The sequence below is a fragment of the Orbicella faveolata genome, unplaced genomic scaffold (genome assembly GCF_042242905.1).
Source record: "Orbicella faveolata isolate gen_17 unplaced genomic scaffold, um_ofav_v1 contig_24, whole genome shotgun sequence".
Taxonomy (NCBI): Eukaryota; Metazoa; Cnidaria; class Anthozoa; order Scleractinia; family Merulinidae; genus Orbicella; species Orbicella faveolata.
This window is the reverse complement of record NW_028301552.1, coordinates 33,283,554-33,311,145: the sequence shown is the minus strand read 5'-3', so window position 1 is coordinate 33,311,145 and position 27,592 is coordinate 33,283,554. Positions and strand designations below refer to the sequence as shown.

Below are 27,592 nucleotides of genomic sequence, written 5' to 3'. Positions count from 1 at the left end.
GACAACCTCGGAGTATTTTCGTAAAGAGGCTTGGTTACGAAGATTTTTTGGTCCGGCCATTTTTGCATTTGAACGTGAGAAAAGGTCATAAGCTGAAAATAGAAACGTGTGCATAGACACAAACAGCAAGAAAAATCAAATATCGAAACATGGACCCTTCCCTGCTCAAGGATTTAAAAGATTTCAAGGCAAGAAGTATAAAACAGCCGACTGTTGAATCGAAAAAGTCAAAACCAACAAGTAGCGAACCAAGATCAAAACCAAAAGTTCCTAAGAGCAGCTATCTTCCAAAGGAGCTGTTACAACCAAAGAAACCAACAGCTCCTTCTACTGACTACAAAACGCACCCTTTTCGAAGCAAACATAAATTTGCCGTGCTTGCAGCTATAGTGGACTTCATGAAGAAGCGCCATCTTCAACGAGAGTTCGATCCTCTGAGTTTAGATGAAATCCTCGACCAAATTAAATACACGGATATCAGCCAGAGCGACAAAGCTTGGCTGGGGAATGAGGCGCTGAAAGAAAACTCTAAACTCGTTCACAGGGACGGTAAATTTGTGTTCAACCCGAAATATCACATTAAGGACAAGAGGCAACTGCTGAAGTTACTAGAGCGACACGAAGAGTCCGGCCTTGGTGGAATACTTCTTGACGATATCAGGGAAAGTTTACCCGACGCAGACGAAGTGGTCAAATCAGTCGGCCGTCGAATCACGTTTATAACTCGCTCTACAGACAAGAAAGTTATTCTGTTCTTTAAAAATGAACAATATCAGCTTGCAGTGGATGAAGAATTCCAGAAGCACTGGCGAGGAGTGTCTGTGGATGGGATCGGGGAAAACGACATTGAAAAGTATTTGATAAATGCTGGGATCTCGACAATGCAAGACTCTGGGATTAGAAAGCCAAAGCAGACCCAGCAGCGAAGAAAACCAAACAGAAAACGAAATTTCAAGAAACTGAACACGCATTTAGATGAGAGCACCTTAAAGGACTATTCGGAGGGCTGACTATATAAAAAGATGTTTCAACTACAAATTAGTGTAGATAAAATTTGTATAAATTACTTGTAAGAACGATCACTGTATTCAATTAAGCACCAGTTAACGTTGGCCAAGGCACTGGCTGACACACTTTTGACAGACTACAAATGCATCAGCTGCAGACCAAGGCATGGGCTGACTAACATACTACTGACACCTTAGCCAACATAATACGATGCGTTGGCTGACACACTACCGCCAAATTGGCCAGCATGCCTTTTTTTACTATTACAATAATTGCAACTCTTCCCTCCCTTGTTGCAGACCAGCACTGCTAGCAAAGTCATTTCAAAGCCATGCTCTTTTATAAAGGATGCATAGAATGCCCCTGTAATGCAAGGTCAACATCTACATAGGCAGTTTCTCTTGTAGCTTGTGTGGCAACAAACCGGTGAGACAAATTGCTCAAGATGTTGCCTAGCAAAAATGTACATGTAGTCTGAATAGGGCATTGTAAATCCTCTCTTGCAGCTTGTCTATCTTACCCTTCATTGACCCTTTAGTTTTGCTTGCATCCATTCTACATTTACTGGACAGTTAACACCTCTGCTTTCTCTCCTCTGGTACAGCTGTAGGTCATAATGGTACACAGTTTCTTGCTCTGTTGACACCTTATGATCCTGCTGTTGTATATTCAGGTTTTTCCTGAGTAACATGCAATAGCAAGTTGGAGAATTTCCATTGAAACAAGTTAATTTAAAGTACTGAAAGAGACTGCTATGCACTAGGACACCCACAGACAGAAACGTTTGAATGGCAAACAAAATGAACACAATTAATGGTCACTGGACATCCTTACAATACTTCATACAATGTTTTGTTTGTTTGTTTGTTCAAAAAAAAAAAGCTTTGGAAGGGCAGTTTTGGAAGCTTTTGAGGTGTTGCATGTCTACTGTAGAATAACGTAATGGAAATAAAATGTTGGTAGTAATGCTCTACTTTGTGGCTATGGTTCTTGAAGTGATTACGATGGGTGCTGTGGTGTTACTTTTGCCACCTACCTCGCAACAACACAGCTTGTGTTTTTGGGGGGAGGTAGACTCTTACAGCCCTCTAGTTTCTCATATTTTTAATTGATTGTTGAACATGCAGATAAAATCGTAAGAGAACTGGATGCCAGCGCAAACCAGAAGACTTGTCAGGGTTGAGGGTGGGGACAGAAAAATATTCTTCATTTGGTTCGGTTTGCTCGCTTGCCCACCCCCAAACCTGCGTGCTTCACGCTTGCTTCGTTTGCTTTTTCTTTCATGTGCATTGAACTAGAGAGGCTGTGAACAGTCTAGATGGGAGGGGGCAATAAAAAAAAAAACATAAAAAGGAGGTTAAGATCTCATTAATGTTCCAGTGATAGCAACTGCTCAACAAAATTTGAATTAACACTTAATTTGTTTAAAGTACTTTTTATTCCAAAACGCGTACCAATAGGTAATTATTCACAACATTGTACATTTAAATACATCTCTAATAATAAATTCATTAATGAGTGATTTCAAGACATAATGCACAATGCCAAGAATGACTGAATTGGATGTCTCTGCACATGTACTGCATACTAAAAAATATTTACCATATTATCTTGTTTAAAGTCATTATTCTTATTATTTACTATGGCATGAAAAATGTAACCTGCATTCTCCCAATTGTTGGGAGTTTGTACGTCTACTCATTACAATTTTTTATGTTCACATGATCCACAAATTATGTATTAAATTTCTTCAAGAGAAAAAGAGACACTGTCCAAGAATTCTGATTGTGTTGGTGGACTTGCACTAAATCTTATCTTACTTAATTTGAAACACAGCTAACCAACTCTTCATAATTTGACAATTGAGTTAAGTAAGTAACTCAATAAGTTGCCTGTAAGCCCTTCTGCAGTTCACTTGTTTTCTGGCCTGAGCAATGTCACTACCTCACTTGCCTGTAAATTATGATCACAAGTGATTGACAACTCACATTGACAGTCAACTACGGTCCACATTGTTAACAATCTGTATTTGTATTTCATGATTTCAGTTATTTCCTCAGCTCTCGTTTCAATATTTTGCCACTGGCTGTCTTGGGAATCTGTTCAAGAAACTCCACGCCTCCTCTAAGCTTTTTATGTGGTGAAACATTGTCAGCGACAAAATCAATGATCTCTTTCTCTGTGATGTCTCCTTTTGGGACAATGAAAGCTTTAGGAATCTCTCCAGCCTCATCGTCAGGGATACCAACCACTGCAACATCCAGAATGTTTGGATGGGTGTGAAGAAGAGCTTCTAGTTCTGCTGGTGCAACCTAGGCACAGTGAAATTATGATCATTGATTTGCAACAAGTCAACCAATCTCCATTTAGCAGTGAGCTGTAAAAATAATAAATTACCTCCAAAAACTGATATGACTTTAAAAAGGACCTCAATATTTTAACACAGTAAACGCACAACATGTGGGAGGCACGATGGCCTTGTGGATAGTGTGCTTGGCATCAGGTTCAAGCCCTGGCCAGGGACTTTGTGTTGTGTTCTTATATTAGTGGAGACACTTTATTCTTACAGTGCCTCTCTCCACCTAGGTGTCCAGGTATAAATGAGTTGCAGAAATTAAAATGCTGGGGGTAACACTGTGATGGATTAGTATCACATCCAGGGGGTACATGTAAGTAGAAATACTCCTAGTCTCTTTATGTTACAGAATTTACTGGGAATGTGAATGGAGGGAACAATAAAACAAAACAAACAAACAAAATCAGGACAAGCTCTGGCCTGATGGACCACTTCGCTTGGATGCAGACAGTTAACCAATACACACGATACAAAAGTTATTTACAACAAAAAAAGATATAAATCCTGAACTTCAAAAGACCCCTTCAACCATGGCTCTCCTGAGAGAGGTCATCTGGGCATTCAAAAGGGGTTTTAAATTCAAAAACCCTGAGAGGGGAATATCTTTTTTGTTAAGTTAACCAATGTGTTGATTACATCAACCTTAATTAACTTCAAAGAAATTTACCTGAAATCCTTTGTATTTAATGAGCTCTTTAAGTCTGTCTACAATGTAAAAATGTCCTTCCTCGTCATAGTAGCCTGTGTCACCACTGTGGAACCATCCATCAGAGGTTATACTCTCAGCTGTAGCTTTTGCATTATTCAAATAGCCTATCAGTGCAATAAAACATATTTATTAACAACTTACAGGTAATCAAGTGAAGGTTAATATGATAGGCTCAGATCATCACACTCTATATTGCTGCATGTGTGGGATCTGGGAATTAGAAAAATCCCCCATATTACCACTTCTAACTGTAGTTTGTTTCTGGCAGGCCAGAGTTCACAACTGCTCAGCCTCCAGCTAAAAGGGATTGTCAACACGAAAGATATGGCTACTATCCTACTGCAAAACTACCAAAAGTCAGGCTGGATTTTGCGCGCCGTAGCTTTTATTTTTTAGGTGCCTCGATTTTTAATTTATTGCCTTTAAGTTTAAGAAACATTAATTCTAGAGTTTTATTTAGGAAAGCCTTAGACAATTATTACTTGTAATTTCTATTGTATTTTTAACGGTTTTTAATATGTATCTTATTTTATATATCTTAATAATTCTTGTTTATTAGTTTTTAATTCTTAGCAGGACCCTGTTGATAACGGTACTATGTACTGAAGGGTTATCCTGAGGAAATATTCGATTATTATTATGATTATGATTATTTATTACAATTATATGCCCTATACAATGCACTACATTGGCCTGACAATGTTTTAATCATTGGAAAATATAAAACTTGTAAGTAAACATGTCATTGTTGTTATTATACATATAACCATCCTTTGTATGTCTTGCTCAGCTGTCAGCGTAAGCTGTGAACTGTTAAAAAAAAAGCTATAATTGTTTATTTTACCGTTCTAAACTGACAGAAGCTGAAGATGTTTGGTAGAAATGTCTTTTTCAGAGTTACCGTTCAATGCAGTTTTTAGCATTGTAAAAGGCCAGTGTCAAATCATCTTACATTTTATTACAACCATCCTCTATCTAACCTTTCATAACAGTGGGTCCCCTCATGCACACTTCTCCATCTTGGTTTGGCCCAAGAAGTTCACCAGTCTGAACATCAACCACCTGGAAATGACAGAGTCAATCAAAGGTTTCACTTTTTAAGAGGATGAACAGCACCCTTAAAATATTGAAATTAGCCTCAATGGTGATGAATAGAGTTGAGCAAGGTTTCATTCTAAGTAAAATTATCTTATTGTAGCTGTCTGACCACTAAGCTAGAGTTGTTTCTTAGTAGACCCCAGTTCAACTCCTTGGTCATACTAGTAAATAGCTAACTGGTCTGCCTCCAACCAGTTGGGATTTCTAAACCTATTATGATTATTTGCAATATTTCTTTCTTTCAGTTCAAGTGGCATGCCTGAAAACTAGCTAGTTGTAGCTACAATGTAAGTGCATCGATCACTATAAATAACGGCATTTGATAAAAAATATTAAATGTAGCAGATATATAGCACTTACCTTTCCTTCAAGGTTTGGCAACATAACTCCTACAGCACCAGGCTTGCAGCTATTCCGAGGACAAAGCATTGCTGCCGGGCTTGTCTCTGTTAGACCATACCCTTATTCAAACCATTTAATAATTAATTATTGGTAACATGGGTGCTGGCATGAAATGAAAGAAAAAATAGTTTGATTGGAAGAGGGCACAACCCTTTTAATCCTAACCTCTAGATGTTCTTAATGTTTTTTTTAATGATATCAACAATTAAAGTAATTATCTAGGTGCAATATTGTTCAGCCCCATCACCTTATTTAGAGAACAGTGTGAATGTAAAGTCAGCAGAAAAAAAGCCAGACCAAGAATTACTGCACTCTGCCCATTAATTCCTGACCATTAATGTTCTTGAAATTAAAAACTGAGCATAACAAGGCAGATACAATGTTATACAGACCTCTACAGTCAGTTAAACCTCTGACATCCAAGTGGTAAGAGAATTTAAAGATGACATGAAGGGAGACAATGTCTTTATTCACAGAAATTCATGTACTCTGAACTAAATGAGCATGGTTTCCTTTATTTAATATTGTAAATGGTTACAAAGATCTCTCACCTTGTCCAAGAGCGACCACACTGGGAAGATTTTTCCTCACTGCATGGGTTAGTTCTTTACCAAGAGGTGCAGCACCACTGATGATGGTGTCAATGCTTGTCAGGTCATAATTCTTCACAGATGGATGCTTGGCTAAAAATGTGATAATTGGTGGCACAAGATACAAACAATGTATCTGCAAAGTACGATCATGTAATTATTGAACAACAGACTGGTATGAAGTTGAACCTCCTCATCATCATCATAGTTGTCCTCGTCATCATTATTATCATCATCATCAGCATTATCACCATTTATTTACCATAAAATAATAAATTATAGATACACTACTAATGCACTCAAATGGCTAACCTGGCGGCGAGAGAATTAACTGGTGGGGTGGAAAGTGGCACCTAAGACCTGGAAAATGTTGGGTTTCAGAAACTTTTGATCTGAACTAGAATAAGTCTTTAAAGCCTCTAAATATGATAAGTTGAGAAGTCTTGAGTTGGGTGGTTATTTCCATCCCAGACTGTGACAGTCTCAAATTTTTTGACATATTCCGATCATTGGGGATTTATATACTGTTATTGGATATTTAACAAAATAAAAAGGATCCAATGCAGAAAGTTTGGAAGATAACAGAAAACAGAAAATCAGTATAAAAACCTGGATTAATATATGAATCAAGTTTTCGCAGTCCTTCACTTTTTTCCTACCACTTCCCTCAAATCAGTCAATTCAGGGTTTGAAAATCTCCATTCATTAAAAAACTGGCACATTAGAGAGTGGATAATGGCAACAATGATGATATTATAGAGCTAATTAAACAAACCTTAAAATCCTGTATAAGCTTCAGCATGTGGTCACCATCAAACTGCTGCATACAAACAATCTTCCCTCCACGTTGGAGAAACTGTACCATAACAACCATCATACCAAAAATGTGGAAAAAAGGCAGAAGCCCCAGAACAGTTCCTCGCAATGGATGAGACCTGAAACTGTTGTGCATTATCATACACAACTGAGACACTAAGTTATGATGCGTCAGCATGACCCCTTTAGGAAAGCCAGTTGTGCCACTGGAGTACGGCATGACACACACATCCTCTTTAGGATTGATTGGCACACCGTCTGGAAAGGCTGTACCATCATCACTGAGGAGTGATGTAAGTGGTTCACAACCTTCAGCTTCACCAATTGCAAAGACTTGATTTATCCCAACTTCTGCTGCTGCCTGCTTGGCTTTGTCAGCAATGGCTGGCACCGTTATAATATATTTAGCACCAGAGTCTTTTAGCTGGTAGGCAATCTCTTTTCCTGTGAATGTTGGATTTAAAGTTGTTGCAACACCTCCAAGGGCGATGATGCCAAAGAACAAAATTGGGTATTCGGGAACATTTGGAAGATAAAGCGCAAACACGTCACCTTTCTTGAAACCCCTTTTTGCTACGGCTGATGCAAAGTTTTTCACTGATGTACTGAGTTCACTGTACGTGTAAGATTTATTTGACACACCATCAACCTGTAAAAATGGAAAAAAGAAACATAAAGGGAATTTAAAATTTCAAAAGGTAATTCCTCTGAAATAAAAGTGACAATAGATTTTTGTTCAAACTTTGTCCACTGAATATTTGTCATATGATAACTTCAATTTTGAAATAAAAAAGGGGGGTGCCCATGCTCATTAAGGAGCAGTGAGGCATTGAAAATGCCCCATTTTGGCATTATTTAATGCTTATTATAAGAACGCATTCCCAGTAATTGTAACATCTTTGTGAGCCTGGACTCATAAGAACATGCATTAAACTACAGTCAATACATCGTGTCAGACACAAATAAATGTTTTAAGTTTGATTCAGACAGAAAGCTTAATCCTTGGTTAAAAATTTGAACCAAATTTCTTGACGTGGTTACCGACTGCCAAATAGAAAAGACCACCGTGTATCTGCTATTTTTCTTATTTATTCAATTTTCAGCACTAGAAATTAGATCAGTCTTTTCTCATGCAAAGCTTATGATTAGTTGATTACAATGAGTGAAAAAAAAAGTTGGGGTGCCCGTGCTCTTTGGTGAGCTAGAGCCATTTTTCAACTGACAGAGCTCAATATCAAGGCAAATCCGTCATGTTTTCAATATGCCCGTGCACGAGTGCGCGCTAATGACGCCATAAATTATGCGCAGTGAGGATGCGCAATGCAAATGTGAGGAATGACCTTCAGGGCCCATTAACCGATTTATGCGCGCGCTCACGCGTGTTGCTAAGGAGGTGAAATTTCACTTCCGGTTACTTACGTCAGCCTGAGCGAAGAAAACAAAAATAACTCAATAACTTCCAAATTCGCTCACATTTTAGATGTTTTTCTTTGTGTTTCACAAAATGCAAAGTAAGAAAAGTATAAGCAAAGAAAAAATAAGAGAAAGACGGAAAAACAAGAGCAATAGAAAGAGAAAAACTTACTCCGTGTGGCTTTGTTTGATCTTACCGAAGTGAGCTGGTAGTGTAAATTGCACACGCGCTGATGGGGTAACTTCCAATATATATCGGGCGCACTTCCGGTTTCTTTAAATGCTAAAGGAATTAACGCGGTTTTTCCTCAAATCCAGCCTTTTTTGATGGATTTCGATTAAAGCCAACGTTGGAAACATAGCTATGCATTTCTTTTTCAAAATCATGCTTTTTTCAGAAAATTACAAACTTTTTAATATTTTGAAATTCTCTCATAATCTGACTTTTTAGAAATGAAACAAAATCTATGCATAGCGTAATGAGGATTTAAATTAAAATATTAAATCACTGAAAAAAATTCCGACAAAGTAATTTGCCTGGGAGCCTTTGCGTTTTTTTCAGAATGAGTCACATGACCATGGGCGTGGCCTGATGACGTCATCACTAGTGTTACTGATCATGAAAAAGTTAAAACACATGAAATAACTCTGAAGTAACTAAAAATGACGAGGTTATATGAGAATAAATTTTCCCTAGCAACGGCTCGAAAAAATCGGTTAATGGGCCCTTAATGTATAGTTTTGATACAGCTTGTCAGCTAGCTTGCATATTTTTCATGAAAGCAGAAAACTACATATTAATAATTTAAACCCAAATCAATGACTAAATTTTGTTTGTTTATGCGGCTAAGATCGAGAGGAATTGATTTCATTGTATTTACCCTTCTGCCTTTCAACGGGAGCTTAATAATGTTCAGGGCATGCAGAATTCGAACAGAGAACTTTGTAATCACATAAAGCTTACATGTAAAGCATCATTAATACATTTTCAAGCCCACTTGAGCAAACTGCTATGCACTAGAATGCTACTTGATATGCCTCATTGCTTCAAACAATACAAGACTTCTCTATTATCTAATGATTGCATAAGTTCATTCCAAGCGTGCCTGATGAAAAGCAAGGTTCACAAACAAATTAGATTGTTATCGCACTACTATGTTTGTCGTTCGTTACTTCCCTATAACTCACCATTGCTATATTATCTCGATATTCACTAAACTTGCTCAGCACAAAGTCACTGAGGGAAATCTCTGGTATTTCAACTGTATAATCGCTTTTCACGATGCCCGCAGAAGAGCTTGACCTGAATCGAAGTGGCGTTTGTCGACGTCCATTCGACCGAGAAAGCAACAGAAGAGATTTTAGTTGAAACCGCGAGTAGAATCGGTTTCCTAATGCGATAAAGCTCCGCGGCGAAGGAAACCGTCTTATCCCTGTACTGTTTAGCGATCTTTGCGCAAAAATCAAAGAACGCGTACAAACAAATGAACTTGCCATCCTTCCGTCTTTTCTGCTTTTGTCTGCTTTTGTCTACTTTTGCAGACGATGAAATTGGCGGCTTAGATGGCTAGGGTAGCGGTGCAACTTGAAGGAGCAGGACTGGGCTCAGGTGAAAGTTGTAACAGTTGAAATTTCAAAGTTCTGCAAAGTTGTACGTGTAGTCTAGCTGGGCTACCAAGTAAGTTTGAAGCGGAAAAAAGTGAGATGCAGTTAGTGTGATGCTTCACTGGCTTACTAACTCAATGAAGGTCCATGGTAAATGACAAGTGGCCTGTTCTTTCCCCTCGGCTGCGTCTCGACGGCCGCCTAAGGGAAAGAATCGAGAAAGAACTGCTAATACCGTAAATCCTCGAATTAGCGCCGGCGGTGCTTATTTCAAATTTAGGAGGAGACGGGAGCGCTAATTCAAGGGGTGGGGTGGGGTTGGGGGACGCTTAATCGAGGTGAGCGCTTATTTTACTTTTTTCCCAAATCATGGTTAGATATCACCTTTTTTTTTGTTTTTGTTTTTTTGCAATATCTGTATGTGTCAGTCCCTCAGTAGTCTCAGAGAGATCCTCTCCCTATTACTGCGCCTTTCAATAACATGCCGACTCTAAAATTCAAAGCTCAACCGGCAAATGCGTTTTACGCTACCGTCTATATCAAGTGTTCGGCGGCTCCTCCCAACTTCCGACTACTACCGAGCGTTGTTTCGTTGTCTGAACTGTGCTCAACGATTTGATTACCGCGCGCTTGGCAGTAGTCGGAAGCTGGGAGGAGCCGCCGAACACTTGATTGACGGTAGCGAAAAACACATTTGTCGGTTGAGCTTTGAATTTTAGAGTCCGCATGTTATTGAAAAAATTTGAAAGGCGCAGTAAAGAACTATGTAATACAATCCCTTTAGCCAGTCTAGGCCTGCTGCACAAGGCTGGTTCTTCACTACCATACGTTGCGACCGTCAATGTGCAGTGCTTGAATGAGTCGATAATCACTTGCTTGTGACTGAACACGACCAAAACTATACATCCTTTGCTGTCTCATCACTCTTCCATAAAACAGGGGAAGGGGAGGGGAGGCGGGTTATTCAAGGGGAGGCGCTCATTTTAAATTTTGGCCGATAGGAAAAGCGCTTATTCGAAGGGGCGGGGGGGGGGGGGGGCGCTTATTTGAGGGGAGGCGCTAATGACGATAACTCTACTTAGAATAATGTACGTAAAAGAAATATACTTTTACAAATTAGTTTTTATGCTTAAACATTACCAGCTAATGTGATCATGAAAATATTTAGCACATAAAATTTGGTGGGGGTGTGCAGCTCGCTTCCCAAAATTAAACCCTTACCCTATTTATGTCCAAAATCTGCGATTTTTCCTACCCTATTTATGACCTTAAAAAATTACCTGAGAAAGTAGCTTCTTCTAAAAGTATGCCCAGTTCAAGACTGGAGTGCAAAAACCATACCCTATTTATGACTAAAATGGCGAAAATAGATACCCCATTTTTTTTTTACAAAATGACTGAAAACCATACCCTTTGGGGCCTCACATACCTATATAGCCCATATAAGGGAGTACCCTCCAGGGGGGGGGGGGGGCGTATCACTTATAATAAACAATAGATTAAAGCGACAATAAACTGAGTTATTAAACAATGCGAACCTCCTGTTGCGACCACCTCTCGTAAGCGACCACCTCTCCTCAGCGACCAGTTTTCCAGAATACCAAAAGTTTTTGAGTCAAATCACTATATTTGGAACCCCTTGTAAGCGAACACCTCTCGTAAGCGACCGCGACCACTTTTAAGGTTAAAAGTTTGAAATTTTCTTTTGTTTTTCACCGGCCTCCCGTAAGCGACCACTTGACAGATAATATAGTAGACACTGGATAATAAAATGTTGTAACATTTTCACATTCCTAAGTAGTACAAGAGACGGAAATTTCGCAATGGGAGTCCTGTATTTTTCTCGAAATTAATTTTTCACATGAATAAAACGTTTAAAACATGGGGTAATTCTCTGTAGTTACCATATGCTACTGAGGCAAAATTTTGACCCAATATGGTCTAAGCCCTCGTAAGCGACCACCTCCCGTAAGCGACCACCTAGGCTAGCTTGACATTTTGGATAGTCGCTTTCGGGAGGTCCGACTGTAATTACAAATGCTTGAGTTGATGGCGATGGAGTCAGCGTTGACAGAGACAAGAAGCAAGGCGCTCCGGCCGATCCAAGTCGGGACAGTTCTGAGTACTTATGAGCATTAGCGCTAGACGAAAAGCGTTCAAATTAGAGTATATGCTGCATATTATTTCGCGTGTTATGGGAAAAGTCGGACTCGCGTTACAAGTCATTTGGGAATGGTATCCTAACGATTTGCCGATCTTGATCTTTTAAAAAACATTATCAAGTCAGAGACCCTTCTATGTGACTCTCAGTCTTGACACCCCAGGCATTGACACCGCCGGTTCGGTGATAGTACAGTCATAACACACAAAACGTGCTTCGTGACGCTGAGCAGACTCCACCCAGTGGGTGTCTTTAAGCGTGTAAGGAAATTTAAGCCCGTTCCTTAATAGCCGGAGCATAAGATGCCAACTTCCTCTGGAGTACACCATGAATCCTGTTGGCCTTTATCTTTTACCTCCACGGTGTGCTTGGTCCACTCGAGGGAGCTGGTAATGTACACCCCCAGATATTTCTGGAGCGTGAACCCCTACAGAAAGATGTTGCACAACGTGCAAGTAAGATGGCGGCTGATGCTTAAAGGTTGTTACCCTGCTGGAGGTTTTTTTTTGTATAGTTTTCTTGGCGAAGGACATAATGTAGCATTGGTAGGGGCAAAGTTCAGTTCAAACCTTACTATCATGCGCCACGCATGTGTCACATTTATAACATAGACGTACGGACCGGCGGGGGGACAAATTAAGTACTCGGGAGAAAACGTTCTAAAAGGTTGTCAAGGCCAGACTTATATTGGGCTACTTTCTCTAACGTTTGCCTTGTCAAAACGGAGTCAAGGTCAAATGATCTAAAGTCATCTTAGGATCCAGAAAATCTGTTTTGAAAAAGCCATATATGTGTATCGTGAAAATCCTTGAGATGGATATTAGTTCAACAAAACAATGACAGAATCAAAGCAAACGAAAACCTAGACTTCTGTTTTTGTGGTGGCTCTGAAAAGAGTCGTTTTGAAGGGCTCAACAAACAGCCGTTTTAAAATTTTCTTGAAGTTCTCGTACGAGGAAGAATGTACTGTTTCTTTCATAAGTTTCTGACTTTACTAGGCTGTCGATCAAAGTCATAAAGTATGCGAGGTTTCAAAATAAGTACAGTGCAATCCCGATTTCTCAAACCCTCATTTTTTTTTAACCTCCCGATAACTCGAAACAAAAGTCATTCCCTTCCCTCAGTCGAACATTGTAATTTTACCCCAGATTTCTCGAAATATCCAATTTTTCGAACCAATTTTCGTTTCCCTTGGAGGTTCGAAATAATTTTGGAATGATAACATTTTCATTAGACGAGAGAGTTGTCAACGTTTTTGTTTTCACTGCGATTTGAGTGCGTTTGTATAGCACATGCTTTCGGGCAATGTGTAAATTTTTCGGGCAATAAGGTCACCCACGGCCCCCCCCCCCCCCCCCGCCTCTCACAAGTCCGAAAGTGCCCGTACGCAATAAATGATTTATTTCTCTGACCATTTTAGGTTCATTTTATTTTCTCTATGCAACCGTCTCCCGTAGTATACCATGGAATATGCTACTTGTTACTTGTATTTCCTTAGCTTGGTATACACACTCGCCTAAAGACTCGCCTGAATGCCGAGAAAATACAAGTGACTAGGAGTGACTCATAGAACATTCTATGGTGTACTACTCGAAAGCGTTGTATAACTAGTTTAGGGCTAAGCTCGTACCTAGGCCTTTTTGTGCTGTGCAAAAATTTTTCTGGTTTTCTTCTTTGTTTACTTGTATGTTTATTTCCAATGTTACTTCAGGTTGCACAGCGCGACGAGACCTAGGCACGAGTTTCGCGCTGTAGCGGTTTTCCCTATAAGTTCACGTATTAAGATGGCAACTATTCCTTTCTATCATCCCTTCATTTACTCTCATCCTGCTAAACAGGATTGTATGCTCCCTGTGGTCAAATCGTTAAAACAGAAAACACTCAAATAGTAAACAGAAGTCCCAGAACTTTATTGAGCTGAACTGTTTAAAGGAAAAACGGAGAGTCAGAGTTTTAGATTGAATCAATACAACTCGTATAGAGCTCAATACAAACTCCTACAATATGCTATGGTCATGCTCACCTGTGACCCCAAGTAATTATACAGGGAGATGCAGAGGGTCTAGGTGGGTTTTAACAAATGGTAATTCGACGTAACCTCGTTCCCTAGGGCTTTTCTCTTAGAGATTGGGATGGACCCCTCCCAATCTCTAAGGCAAAAGCCCTAGGCTACCCTGGCTAAAATTGTCGTTGAGTATTAAAAGAACGTCACTGAAATTTCCCTGGTAACCGGCCTAGTGCGAGACGTTGTCAAGTGTCCGGTTATGTGTTCAAACTTCAAAAGGTTGATAAACATTCATGAGATTCGCGTAAATTGAAGTTTTTTATGAAATCGTTGACTTTTTCGTGCTCGATATGTGCTCTTAACCTATATTTTGCCCAAACGTTGCTCAGAAAGGCAAAACTTGCTCGAGGTTGCTAGAACCGCAAAAAGTTGCTCAAAAGTTGCCGAGAACAATCGGTGGTAAGTAATGTTTGCGACGCAGGCTAGGTATTGGATAACGGCCGAAAAATATACCCGAATTCTGACATACAAATCCTTAATTTACGTGGGCCTCGGCCTGCTTATTTACTACGGAGTCAGAGAAGTGTTACCAGCGGCCAAAGCAAGACACTTTCAGGAGACAGGCTGCTTGGTGAATTACGGCGCATTCGACGGTGAGGAAGTCTGTGATTGTGGAGCCGCCTTCCCACTAAGTTCTTGCTATCCATGTCTTAAGATTCATGTTGAATTTGCTCAAAAGTTGCCGAGAACAATCGGGACAGGCCTACCGGCGGAATGTAATGTCTGCTACACAGGCTAAGTATTGACTAACGGCCGAAAAATGCCCGAATTCTGACATACAGAGAGAGCTAGAGTGGTTAATGGCGCAGGAATACTTCTCCTCTAGACCGGGTAAATGGAAAGGGAAATTAAAGATTTTGGTATCGGATCGGGGATCAGAATAGAACGCCAACATTTCTAAACGAAACGAAAGACGCCGTTTTGCAATCATTGGGGCAGTGAAAGCTCCAAAACTTTTGTCATAGATCAAAGAATGCCACGACAATGACTTTACCGCCATTAAAGTTAGTCAAGCTCTAATATATTTTTGGTCTGTCTGTTTTATACAGTCTAATGGCACCTTTTGAGGGATAAATAAAGTTTAAGCCACGTTCAGATTAGTCGGTTTAGTGAATTCAAATTTTCTCGGACGAGCAATTTTCGACAATGGCTAAAAAATGATCAAAAGTGGCTATCAAAGTAAACGACTATAATAATAGGTTTGCTTATTAGAGAGATGTCGTAAAACCAAAACCAAACTAATTACTTACCAATTAGACTACTCAGCCAATCTTAAACCTTGATTAAACCAAAACCAAAGTAATTGCGTCTAATTACTTTCGACATTCACTGGTTGAAAACTGCTCTAAGTAATGTTATTGACAAGAAAAGTGGCCTTCTTATAAAACTGAAAACTACTCATCAATATCAGCAGTAACGACTGGACTTGAAATGTGCCAGAATGTTATTATACTTTTCCTAAAAAATATCTCAGTGGTATAATTTTGCCACACTAACCACCACAAATGATGATTAAAATGCTCCGAAATCTACCCCTGTGCAAGTTATGTGGGAAAATTATTCTTGAAGTTTCTAAAACAACAGCTGAGCAAGTATTAAAGCTGCGCTTACGAACACTGCAAAACTGGCAGATGCCTTGCCGACTGAGCTATCCGTTGTTGTTGCCATCGTGGACATTGCAGTGGATTTCTCGGTTGCAGGCGGCGCGGAAGTGGAGTTGATAGTAGAGTTATCTTGAGATACCTCTGGCAAGTGTAAGCCCATGAAACGAAACTCCCCCAAGCTTGGGATGGGATTCGGGCCATTAAATGCGCCAGACATGCTGTTTGTGATTTGGAAAATGTTAACAGGCGGGTTAGTGGCTGCATTACCGATCAAAAATGCAGTTCCGTCCTCCGTCCCGGCATCCCATGGGGGTAACATGGTAATGTTCATACTTTCCCGCCACTTGCCGCTGTCACACAGGTCAAGACTGTCAATTCCAATGAACCAATCAGGAGAAGGCGCCAACATGGTAATTATGGACACTTTGGAAAAGTTCGCGGTGACCTCGACATCAATTCCAGTTTTCATTGCCTCTGCGCCTAGCTGAGGGCCACCAGGAAGAATTAGCTTCCAGGCCTTTTTCGCGGCGATCTGGGTGGTAATTTCACTTACAAGAGTGCCTGTTACACCTGAAAATAAAATAATCCACAAGTTATGCCTTTGCAGCTGTAACTGTACAATGAATAAATTTCTTGCTTGCTTGACTGAAATGAAAATCACTTTCATGATATGCTAGATTTAAGCCTAATCGCGGTGAATGAGTAAACGTTTATTGTGAAGTTTTCAGTAACTACTCAAACCACTATAGATGATAATCGATAGCTTTAGTTTCTTAAAGTTATCACGATCCTTCTTTAATTGTGTTTGAAACTCGTTGGGGGAAAAAACTTCACGCAATTCTCGATGGGCAGTGTTCGGGAAGAACTCGGTGATCGTCGGTAACGTTCGGAAATGCTGTCGGAAATTTGCGCTTTAGCGATAATTTTATTTTTGAATTTTACGATAATTTTCACTTGTCTTTTGCTTTCAACAGAGGGAGCATAAACAAAATTCACTGTCCTCCACGTATTTATCTGAGACTGTAACTTTAAATAAACTTTATGTGATTCATTGATTCCCCGAGGGCTTAAGGAAAAAAAAAAACATTTTTGCGGGTTGCTGTCAACAAACGCGTAGGTTTTCAATGATATGAAAACCCAGCAGGAAATTTTCAACCGAAGGCAAGTTCACTAATGTTTTTGCACGCTGGTTGAATTGGATAAGACAATCTAGCGAGACACAGAAGGCAGAACGTTTCTTCTGGCTTCTTTCCGGGAGCCCTCGAGCTCTGAGACAGAGAGTGAAAAGCCTCTCTTTCGCTCGGTAGGCGATATATACTTTCATGGGTTATTTTGGAATAGAAAAATCCACCAAATTATGCATATGCTCTTCACGCATGATAACTTCTCGTAATCGTCTTGATCTATTCACAATGCCGATTGTTCTTCGCAACTCTTTTGTTTGGTAACATTATTGTTGAAGAAAACAATTCTGCTTGTGCAAATGGCTTTTATTTTTTAGTCTATGGTCCTCTACGTTCGGCGACACGATCTTCGTCAAAAAAACAAATTTCAGGTCTAAGATACTGAACACTAGCGCATACTTTTTAATCCTTTTCAAGATCAAATTTTGAAACAGTTTTTGAGATTGGAAAAAAAAAAGTGTGCCCCTGTGGTCCATTTATTCCCTATGCGCCTTATCTGAGTGAAGTAAATATTCTTTTCGTTTACCCTAAAATATTTAATGTTCGGTGTTCAACTTTTTTGTGAAATCGTAAATAAACAACAAGAGATATAGGCTCAGATTATATTAAGACCTCTCCGGCTATACTGGCCAAACTTTTCCAGCTTTGGCACGTAAATGCAACGTTTGAACGCAACATAGCGCAACACGATTGCTTATCGCCACTGTCCAATGCGTTTACAGGTTATCTTGAACGATCACAGTCAATTCTTTACCTTGGATCGAAAATTTTGCTATTGCATGTTGTATTAGCGGTACTGTACATAAACAATATTTTGTTCTACACTAAGGTTCATTGGTTATGTTGAAAGGTTCGCTCTTTCTCGGGGTTACAATTTAAAATGTTCTAACCTGTTTCTGCCACTATTTCTACCCCAGAAGAAGCTTTTGCACCCGCGCGCCACATGACATAGTCAGATCCATGCGAACAACCAACCAGAGGCGAAAAATGCGCGCTACTCGGAAGGGCTGTATTTGGATGTCTATCCTGTTTCCAAAGGCCGTAAAACGACAGTGTATAGTTTGCCGTTCCAGGGCATTTTTCACCGGCTGAAGAAACAACAGCAACTAGGCTGACAAGGCTCAGGAAAGCCGATATTTTTTTCATCCCAGATGCCATTCTTAGAAATGCAGTTGTGTTCCACGCAGCCGGTAATAATTAGGAAGGTTAAATCAGCGACCCTTTATATGGGCTGCGGAGGAGACTAGGTCGTATTTGGATGACTCGGCAAATTTGCAATTCATGTTCGGAAGAAACAGCCTTGGGGTTGTAAACACATGCTATTGACTCAACAACGAATTTCCGGCTACCAATCAAGTTTAGATCTGACAGCGAGGCTTTCCGGCATTGATTTTCAAGAAAGAATAAGAACCAAAATTTAAAAATCGTTGATACCCCTGTAAAATCAATTGCATGTTGTTTTCATTTGTGCTGAAGTCACAAACTACAAAAGAAGAACTTGGATGCCTTCAGCTGCGGTTTAGTGGCAAAACAAATGGACTCTTTTGCCTAGCAACCAATTACAAGAGCAATTATATATGTATTGAGATCAATTCTGGCCGATACGGTGACGTAACAAAACCGCAATTTCCGATGGATTTATAAAAAGCACTCGAATTCTAATTTTTAATACTAGTTGAGTAGTCCATATACACACACACAATTTTTATTTATACACAAAAATTATATCATTACATGGAATACTCTCCCTAAGCGTCGTGTTTTAATAGAAATAGATTGAAAACACTTGCTGGTTGTAACAGTTGATTTTTGCTAACTGAAGCGATAGACTATCAAACTGTGTATGGTCGATTATAATTTATCGTCCGTGCCAAACGTAGTATATTGTCCGTGGCCGCCAAAAGGGCTGTCCCATTAACGGCCGCGGGCAAATATGCAAAATTGACAAAATTTCTTTATTCCCCGGAACTTAAATATAACCGACTGACGACGCTAATATCGCTTCGACATGAGCCTTACATGAACAGCCAAAAGAGGTCTCTAAAATGCTTACAATACTCTGGCATGCATTTAATATTTGTTCTTTTTATGTGATTGAGAAAATTACTTCATGAGACTAGTTTAATCGTTCATTTTCATTTTGCTCTGCACTCGCCAAATTATGTTGATGCAGTCGAGTTTGTAATTTTCTCCGTCATATAAGAAACGAGTAATCTTATGAAAGCTTCAGCAATTAAGCATTTGTACTACTTGAGTAATATTTTAAAATTTTTTCAAAATGCACCCGCTAAAGGTTCCTGTAATCTTGAGGGAATTTTCGAATATCACTTAATGTGTCACTTGTAGTGTTAATTCTTAATAATTGAACACGATTATTTAAGTAAAGTGCCAATAAAACGCAAACTTGGTAACCATATAACAGAAACCTTCTAAGTTTACAGGGGGGCGGAGGGAAGTGAGACTCTTACGTTCAAGTGAAAGGAGCGGCGAAGCTCGTGCCTGTTTATCGTTAATCGTACACCAAGAATTATGTATACCTACTTCTGGCTTACCCTGCGCGGACCAAATGGTCTCTAGCCGGTCTCTCTAGCCTCTAATACTAAATTATAAAACGAAATCCGCAGCGTCTAACTGTTCCCTTAAGCAGAGAAATGCTACCCTTCTACTTCTCAAATTAAAGTGCCATTCAAAGAGAGTAAAACATTCTACCATGTCATTAAAAAGTCTACATGTACACGTCACTGTGTCCACAAGATTGCTCTCACGTTTTTCAAAACAACAACGCTAGTATTAAAGCAGCGCTTGTGAATACTGCAAAATTAAAAGATGCTTTGCCAACTGAGCTTTCGGTTGGTTCCGGTGGTTCATCTGTCTTCACAAACCTAAACTCTCCCAAGCTTGGGATGGGATTCGGGCCGTTAAAAGCACCAGCCGTGTTGTTTGTGATTTCGGAAATGTTAACAGGTGGGTTACTGGCTGCATTACTGATCGAAAATGCAGTTCCGTCCTCCGTCCCGGCATCCCATGGGGGTAACATGGTGACATTCACACTTTCCCGCCACTTGCCGTTGTCACACAGGTCAAGACTGTCAATTCCAATGAACCAATCAGGAGAAGGCGCTAACATCGTAATTATCGACACTTTGGAAAAGCTCGCAGTGACCTCGACATCAATTCTAGTTTTGATTGCCTCTGGGCCTAGTTGAGGGCCACCAGGAAAAATTAGCTTCCAGGCCTTTTTCGCGGCGATCTGGGCGTTAATCTCATTTACAAGAGTGGTTGTTCCACCTGAAAATAAAATAATCCACAAGTTATGCCTTTGCAGCTGTAACTGTACAATGAATAAATTTATTTCTTATTTGTAATTTGAAGCTGCAAGAGGGGTTAGTTTTCGTGGTTTGTGAATGGCCTTATTTTTTTCCCATGAAATGTGAAATGGCTAGTTTTTTTGCTCCGGTAAAGATGGCGTTATCTTCCCCGCTCGGGATTACCCGCATGCATGCCTCGCAAGAAAATAGTGTTGTTTTTCTATATAATAAATCCTTTATTGACCCAGCTTCTTCTGTCAAGGTGGCTGGATATTGGCCTCGTTCTTTTTTTCCGTGTTTATGGACCGATATACGGAGTCGCGGTCTCTTAGTTAACACGGAAAAAAATAGAACGAGGCCAAGGTCCAGCCATCTTGACCGAACAAGGTTGGTCGATAACCATAGTTAACAGACACGCCTACGGGCATATCAGTATAATGTATGCGGATTAAGGGACAACGGCAACAATATAATCGAAAACAAACGCTTTCGATGAAGGCACGAATCACGAAATATATCGTAATTCTACACTAAAGAAATATTTCTGAATACAATCACTCAAAATAGTGAGGAACAAAGTACTGTGACGAAGGTGTCAGCTTTCGGTAAAAAAAAAAAAAAAAAAAACTGTTTCATGGGGTGCAAATCAGAAGAGTATATATATCTTATTAGATGTTTTGGTGTGTAGTATCGCTGTATATTTTTACGAGTTGTGCCGTATTTTGACGAGCCCGTAGGGCGAGTCAAAATACAAACAACGAGTCTTTTTTTTTCTTTTTTTTTTTCACCGAAAGCTAACACCTTCGTCACAGTACTTTGTTCCTCACTATTTTAAGTGATTGTATTCAGAAATATTTCTTTAGTGTAGAATTACGACATATTTCGTGATTCGTGCCTTCATCGAAGGCGTTTGTTTTCGATTGTATTGTTGCCGTTGTCCCTTAATCTGCATACATTATGATATGCCCGTAGGCGAGTCTTAAATATTTCATTTATTATCCAAAGATTTCTTGTCCCAAAATTCTGACTTGCCAAGTTCTTTAACCTTCCACACGGCTAGGAGGAATGAGACGAGTACAAATATCGTGTGATATTTGTACTCGTTTCGCGCGTTATTTGCACTCTACGAAGCAGAGTTGGATAATAATTCTCATTATTAGCGTTCTATCACATATTTGATCAGTACGATAGTCACTACCTAATACCTATTCTGTTCTAGATTAGCAATGTGCGCTTGTCAACAAAATGGCCGTCGCTTGTTTACGTTTTCGAAGTGTCTGTGAAGAGACCGAGGGATCAAGATTTGAACGACTAGTAGGTTTATACTAAAACAATTAAATTATTCGCTCTCGATTTGTATGCGTGATAGTTGACTCAGGATAAAAAATCTCGATCGAGCTCAACCGAAGACTCCTCGGATTAATTCATGGACCGATATTGATGTTTTCTGCACGGCAGCAGGCTTATTCGTGATCAGAGATATCAAAAAGTTCTTTATAAGTTGAAATGTAAACGATTTTGTCAAACCCTGACTACGTTTAAAATGGAACTCTATCTCAAAAGGCTCGCTCTATCGTGGTTACAATTTAACATGTTCTAACCTGTTTCTGCAACTAATTCCACACCAGCAGAAGCCTTTGCACCCGGGCGCCACATGACATAGTCAGATCCATGCGAACAACCAACCAGTGGCGAAAAATGCGCGCTACCAGGAAGAGGTGTATTCGGATGTCTGTCTTCTTTCCAGAGACCATAGAACGACAGAAGGTAGTTCGCCGTTCCAGAGCATCCATCAGATTCGTCACCGTCTGAAGCCGAGACGACAGCAACAAGGCAGACGAGGCTTAGGAAGACCGAAGGTGTTATCATCATAGATGCCATTCCTATTAGAAATGCAGTTGTGTTCGAAGCAGCGAGGAATTCAGGAAAGAGAAGGTCAGTGACGCTTTATATGTGAGATGTTTGGGCGGACTCGGCAAATTTGCAAATTTGTGTTTGGTAGCCCCAGGGAGTAAACGCAATTAAAATTCAGCTGCCCACACTTTTCCCGAGTAGATACCTATTGCTAACAACTGCAATGGAACGCCGCAAGAAAACAACGGCTTCCTTTTTATGACCATTCATATCCTGGAAAGACTAAGAAAAGGGAAAAATGATGGAAAAGCCCTAATTCCCACAGCAAAATCATTGACAAGCTATTTTCACACGTGTAGAAGCCCCAAAGATAAATTTACATGTTAATTTCGCGTGCAAATAGCAAACCTCTTTTGTCTTAACAACTATAAACATCTTTATAATCCATCAAGTATTTTTGCTCGCGGGCGATTGGTGTAAACGTGTCACGCGACCGAATAGGCCTGTAAACTGGGGAATATACGATTGGTATTCCCCAACTTTCAAAACTGCGCGTGTTGCCAAAAATATTTGACGGATAATAATCACAATAGCCTCCATTTGGCAAGAAAATATTTAGCTTAGGGTTAGGGTTAGTATGGGAGAATTTTGACCGAGGTCGTGAGTACAGACCGAACGTAGTGAGGTCTGCACACACGACCGAGGTCAAGATTCTCCCACACAGACCGACTAAGCTCGGTTAATAAAATGTTTATTATATGGCAAACGAGAACAATTTAATTCGTTTAATGTAACTGGTTTGTACTAAGTGACATTTTGCTCGCGAACGGCGGTGAGGCGAACTTAATTGTGCCGAAGTTTCTTCTTTACTTTTTTCTCATCAGGCTTTTTGGCACTTCCATAAATAAACACTGTTAGAAGAAAATAGTCAATATTTTTGCATTTTAGTTTGCAACTTTTTCACCGCAAATTGTAACCGGTCTAGATGCCGGTCGAGATGGGAAAATCTAGACCGCTTTCAATATCGATTTCAGCCAATCAAATTCGTGAATTCGTTAGTTCCCAGTCCTTGTGAAACACAGCCATATTATAAGCTCGGATATTTATCAGATGATTGTCCTCAAAGGTCCCAGCTCGAAATTAATTAACCGCGGACAAATATCTGGGCTAATCGTAGAAATAACAATTTCCTCGATTTTAATTGGTTTTAAAAAAGTCCTATTTTCCACTAATTCACTTACCAAGTTGTTATCGGACAGTTCAACAAGCCAATGACATTCAAACTTATTGTTTAAGGTGGCCGAACACAGTTTTCAAGTGCCTATGTCTAATTCACCATCACTTTTAAACTATTTCTGCTTTGGCGCCCGTTTTTTGCAAGAGTCAAGGTTAACCACAGAAGGGTTTATTCTCGCATTTTGGCTAAGGTGTGTGCTGTTGCCATGGCAACGGGGCTGGTTACAAACAAGGCTTAAAAATAGTATTTGTTTATTTTAAAAAATCCAGTCGTTAGATTTTTTTCATCATTTGCCCACCACGAGTTGACATTAAATCCCCTCTGTCAACACTGTTCTAATAAAATTTTGACATAGACGATTTTGGTAATTCGCCGTAAATCGTTTTCACTGTCTGTTCTGTATTATTAAAAATTCTCTATGTCAAAATTCAGATTTTTTAATACATCATTTACGTAGTTTCTGAACTATTTTTTTGCCAAATTTCTTGAAATTCTAACGACCGGATCGTTAGAAATCGGCAAGTTTCTGCAAAAGCAATCGGTCTCAATTTTTGGAGCAACTGCGCATGCGCTGCATTTAACTGGGTTCTTTCGGTAACAAAGAAAAAGTTGAGAATTGCTGGGTTCTTTGCATCGTTACCTTTTTAAATATATCTTTGTAATAAAAGACTAAAGCCATCAATACACTGCGTTCAAATATAGAGAAAAATAGCACAGATTGTGCGGGTGTTGAGTAAATAAAATGATCGCTGGATCGTTCTATTGACGGCATATTTGTTTTTTCAATCCTTGTGCGCGCGCTGAATTACATCAGCAAAAGCGCGCGCGAAAACTGTGTTTGGCCAACTTAAATCAACCAATCACATTCAAAGTTGTAGTTAAAATCAACCAATTTCAAATTTAGAGCGACATTAAACAATTTACGCCTCCTTTGTCAGTCTTTTAATGTAATTTTTCCCTTTCTTTCATAACTTGGCTATTCTTCTTATCTCGGAAATTTTAATTTTTATGATTAATAATAGGATTGGATAATAAGATTTCGTATTGTCCAATTCGGTCTGTAATCATACTCGTGACAAACAAATCGGGCTTCCGCTGCGCGGTCGTCCGATTTTGTTATCACTCGTATGATTACAGACCGAATTGGACTCCACTCAGTCCTGTTACCACTACGAATCATATCTGTAACAAAATTCTTGATCGTGATTGGTTGTCCGCGCGCCTATTTGTCATGTAATTGGCGCGCAATCACGTGGGTGTCCAATTACAGGTATCCAATTTGAACTTTTCGTAATTGTATACCTGTAATTGGATACCCAAGACTCGGCAAATTTGCAAATTTGTGTTTAGGTAGTAAACATATTTAAAATTCAGCTGCCCACGTTTTTCCGAGTGGATAGTTATTGCTAACAACTACACCAAAAATACAGTTTCCCTTAATGATCATTGATATCTAGAGAAGACTAAAGAACTAAAGACTAAGAACAGGAGAAAATGATGGAAAAGCCCTAATTCCCACAGCAAAATCATTGACAGGCTATTTTTACTGGTGTAGAAGCCACAAAATACAAATTTACTTGTTAATTTCGCGTGCAAATAACAAACCTCTTTTGTCTTAACAACTATAAGTATAGGTAATCATACGGTTTCGAGTTCAATTTGGAATTAATTTAGACGAGCGAGTTTTTCAAAAAGCTGAAATAATATAAACATGAAAAAATTCGCGGGGAGGAAGTGCTGGAAGATCTTTCTTGAAGCCATTTTTTTCATTCGAGGAAAATTGTTCTTGAAGTTTCTAAAATAGCAGCTGATCAAGTATCAAAGCTGCGCTTACGAACACTGCAAAACTGGCAGATGCCTTGCTGACTGAGCTATCCGTTGTCGTTGCCATCGTGGACATTGCAGTGGATTTCTCGGTTGGTTCCGCTGGTTCATCTGTCTTCACAAACCTAAACTCTCCCAAGCTTGGGATGGGATTCGGGCCGTTAAAAGCACCAGCCGTGTTGTTTGTGATTTCGGAAATGTTAACAGGTGGGTTACTGGCTGCATTACTGATCGAAAATGCAGTTCCGTCCTCCGTCCCGGCATCCCATGGGGGTAACATGGTGATATTCACACTTTCCCGCCACTTGCCGCTGTCACACAGGTCAAGACTGTCAATTCCAATGAGCTAATCAGGAGAAGGCGCCAACATGGTAATTATGGACACTTTGGAAAAGTTCGCGGTGACCTCGACATCAATTCCGGTTTTGATTGCCTCTGCGCCTAGCTGAGGGCCGCCAGGAAAAATTAGCTTCCAGGCCTTTTTCGCGGCGATCTGGGTGTTAATCTCATTTACAAGAGTGCTTGTTCCACCTGAAAATAAAATAATCCACAAGTTATGCCTTTGCAGCTGTAACTGTACAATGAATAAATTTATTTCTTATTTGTAATTTGAAGCTGCAAGAGGGGTTAGTTTTCGTGGTTTGTGAATGGCCTTAATTTTTTCCCATGAAATGTGAAATGGCCAGTGTTTTTGCTCCGGGAAAGATGGCGTTATCTTCCCCGCTCGGGTTTCCCCGCATGCATGCCTCGCAAGAAAATAGTGTTGTTTTTCTATATAATAAATCCTTTATTGACCCAGCTTCTTCTGTCAAGATGGCTGGATATTGACCTCGTTCTTTTTTTTTGTGTTTATGGACCGATATACGGAGTCGCGGTCTCTCAGTTAACACGGAAAAAAAAAATAGAACGAAGCGAAGATCCAGCCATCTTGACCGAACAAGGTTGGTCGATAACCATATTTAACAGACTCGCCTACGGGCAGATCATAATGTATGCGGATTAAGGGACAACGGTGACAATACAATCGAAAACCGTACAAACGCCTTCGATGAAGGCACGAATCACGAAATATATCGTAATTCTACACTAAAGAAATATTTCTGAATACTATCACTCAAAATAGCCAGGTACAAAGTACTGTGACGAAGGTGTCAGCCTTCGTTGAAAAAAAAAATCACTGTTTCATGGGGTGCAAATCAGAAGAGTATTTCACATCAGTGTTAGCGTTCTATCACATATTGACCAGTACCAGAGCCATAATCGGGGACGTCCCCGATTATGGCTCCTGCCAATACGCTAGTCACTACCTAATACCTATTCTGTTCTGGATTAGCAGTGTGCGCTTGTCAACAAAATGGCCGTCGCTTGTTTACGTTTTTGAAGTGTCTGTGAAGAGACCGAGGGATCAAGATTTGAACGACTAGTAGGTTTACACTAAAATAAACAGATTATTCGCTCTCGATTTGTATGCGTGATAGTTGACTCAAGATAAAAAATCTCGATCGAGCTCAACCGAAGACTCCTCGGATTGATTCATGGGCCGAATATTGATGTTCTTTGCGCGGCAGCAGGCTTATTCGTGATCAGAGATATCAAAAAGTTCTTTATAAGTTGTAATGTTGAAACGATTTTGTCAAACCATGACTACGTTTAAAATGGAACTCTATCTCAAAAGGCTCGCTCTATCGTGGTTACAATTTAACATGTCCTAACCTGTTTCTGCAACTAATTCCACACCAGCAGAAGCCTTTGCACCCGGGCGCCACATGACATAGTCAGATCCATGCGAACAACCAACCAGTGGCGAAAAATGCGCGCTACCAGGAAGAGGTGTATTCGGATGTCTGTCTTCTTTCCAGAGACCATAGAACGACAGAAGGTAGTTCGCCGTTCCAGAGCATCCATCAGATTCGTCACCGTCTGAAGCCGAGACGACAGCAACAAGGCAGATGAGGCTTAGGAAGACCGAAGGTGTTATCATCATAGATGCCATTCCTGTTAGAAATGCGGTTGTGCTCGAAGCAGCGAGGAATTCAGGAAAGAGAAGGTCAGTGACGCTTTGTATGTGAGATGTTTGGGCGGACTTGGCAAATTTGCAAATTTGTGTTTGGTAGCCCCGGGGAGTAAACACATTTGAAATTTGGCTGCCCACATTTTTTCCGAGTGGATAGTTATTGCTAACAACTGCAATGGAACGCCGCAAGAAAAAAACGGTTTCCTTTTTATGACCGTTCATATCCTGGAAAGACTAAGAACAAGGGAAAAATGATGGAAAAGCCCTAATTCCCACAGCAAAATCATTGACAGGCTATTTTTACTTGTGTAGAACACGGCCACAAAATACAAATTTACATGCTA

General features: G+C 39.9%; 3 protein-coding genes and 1 pseudogene across 4 annotated transcripts; 1 reads left to right on the top strand and 3 right to left on the bottom strand.

Moving 5' to 3' along the window:
- Positions 1-41: 41 nt before the first annotated feature.
- Positions 42-1,981, top strand: LOC110056082 (general transcription factor IIE subunit 2-like). The gene has a single exon (XM_020762521.2). It carries the CDS (start codon positions 150-152, stop codon positions 1,008-1,010), a length of 861 nt encoding a protein of 286 aa, XP_020618180.2. The 5' UTR covers positions 42-149; the 3' UTR covers positions 1,011-1,981.
- Positions 1,982-2,427: 446 nt separating this feature from the next.
- On the bottom strand, positions 2,428-10,230 carry LOC110056170 (uncharacterized). Its single transcript, XM_089291384.1, has 7 exons — positions 9,581-10,230; positions 6,939-7,628; positions 6,125-6,299; positions 5,532-5,632; positions 5,054-5,135; positions 4,032-4,177; positions 2,428-3,320 (listed from the first exon to the last, which is right to left on the bottom strand). Exons 1-7 carry the CDS (start codon positions 9,887-9,889, stop codon positions 3,057-3,059), a joined length of 1,767 nt encoding a protein of 588 aa, XP_089147510.1. The 5' UTR covers positions 9,890-10,230; the 3' UTR covers positions 2,428-3,056.
- Positions 10,231-14,044: 3,814 nt separating this feature from the next.
- Positions 14,045-22,535, bottom strand: LOC149111359 (uncharacterized). Its single transcript, XM_089292435.1, has 4 exons — positions 21,921-22,535; positions 19,785-20,299; positions 17,902-18,205; positions 14,045-16,397 (listed from the first exon to the last, which is right to left on the bottom strand). Exons 1-4 carry the CDS (start codon positions 22,198-22,200, stop codon positions 15,796-15,798), a joined length of 1,701 nt encoding a protein of 566 aa, XP_089148561.1. The 5' UTR covers positions 22,201-22,535; the 3' UTR covers positions 14,045-15,795.
- Positions 22,536-24,826: 2,291 nt separating this feature from the next.
- On the bottom strand, positions 24,827-27,368 carry LOC149111358 (spondin-2-like; annotated as a pseudogene). The gene is made up of 2 exons (XR_016207717.1): positions 26,948-27,368; positions 24,827-25,765 (listed from the first exon to the last, which is right to left on the bottom strand). The product of XR_016207717.1 is annotated as a spondin-2-like (transcript).
- Between the last annotated feature and the right edge of the window lie 224 nt (positions 27,369-27,592).

Coding starts and splice junctions, on each gene's coding strand:
- LOC110056082 (XM_020762521.2), top strand. CDS start 150: ATGGACCCTTCCCTGCTCAAGGATTTAAAAGATTTCAAGGCAAGAAGT.
- LOC110056170 (XM_089291384.1), bottom strand. CDS start 9,889: ATGGCAAGTTCATTTGTTTGTACGCGTTCTTTGATTTTTGCGCAAAGA. Junction 6,300..6,938: donor AGCTTATACAGGATTTTAAG/GTTTGTTTAATT, acceptor CGTACTTTGCAG/ATACATTGTTTGTATCTTGT. Junction 5,136..5,531: donor TGCCAAACCTTGAAGGAAAG/GTAAGTGCTATA, acceptor TGTCATTTCCAG/GTGGTTGATGTTCAGACTGG.
- LOC149111359 (XM_089292435.1), bottom strand. CDS start 22,200: ATGGCATCTATGATGATAACACCTTCGGTCTTCCTAAGCCTCGTCTGC. Junction 18,206..19,784: donor TAATACTAGCGTTGTTGTTT/TGAAAAACGTGA, acceptor CCTTCCTAATTA/TTACCGGCTGCGTGGAACAC. Junction 16,398..17,901: donor AGAAATAGTGGCAGAAACAG/GTTAGAACATTT, acceptor TTTTATTTTCAG/GTGTAACAGGCACTCTTGTA.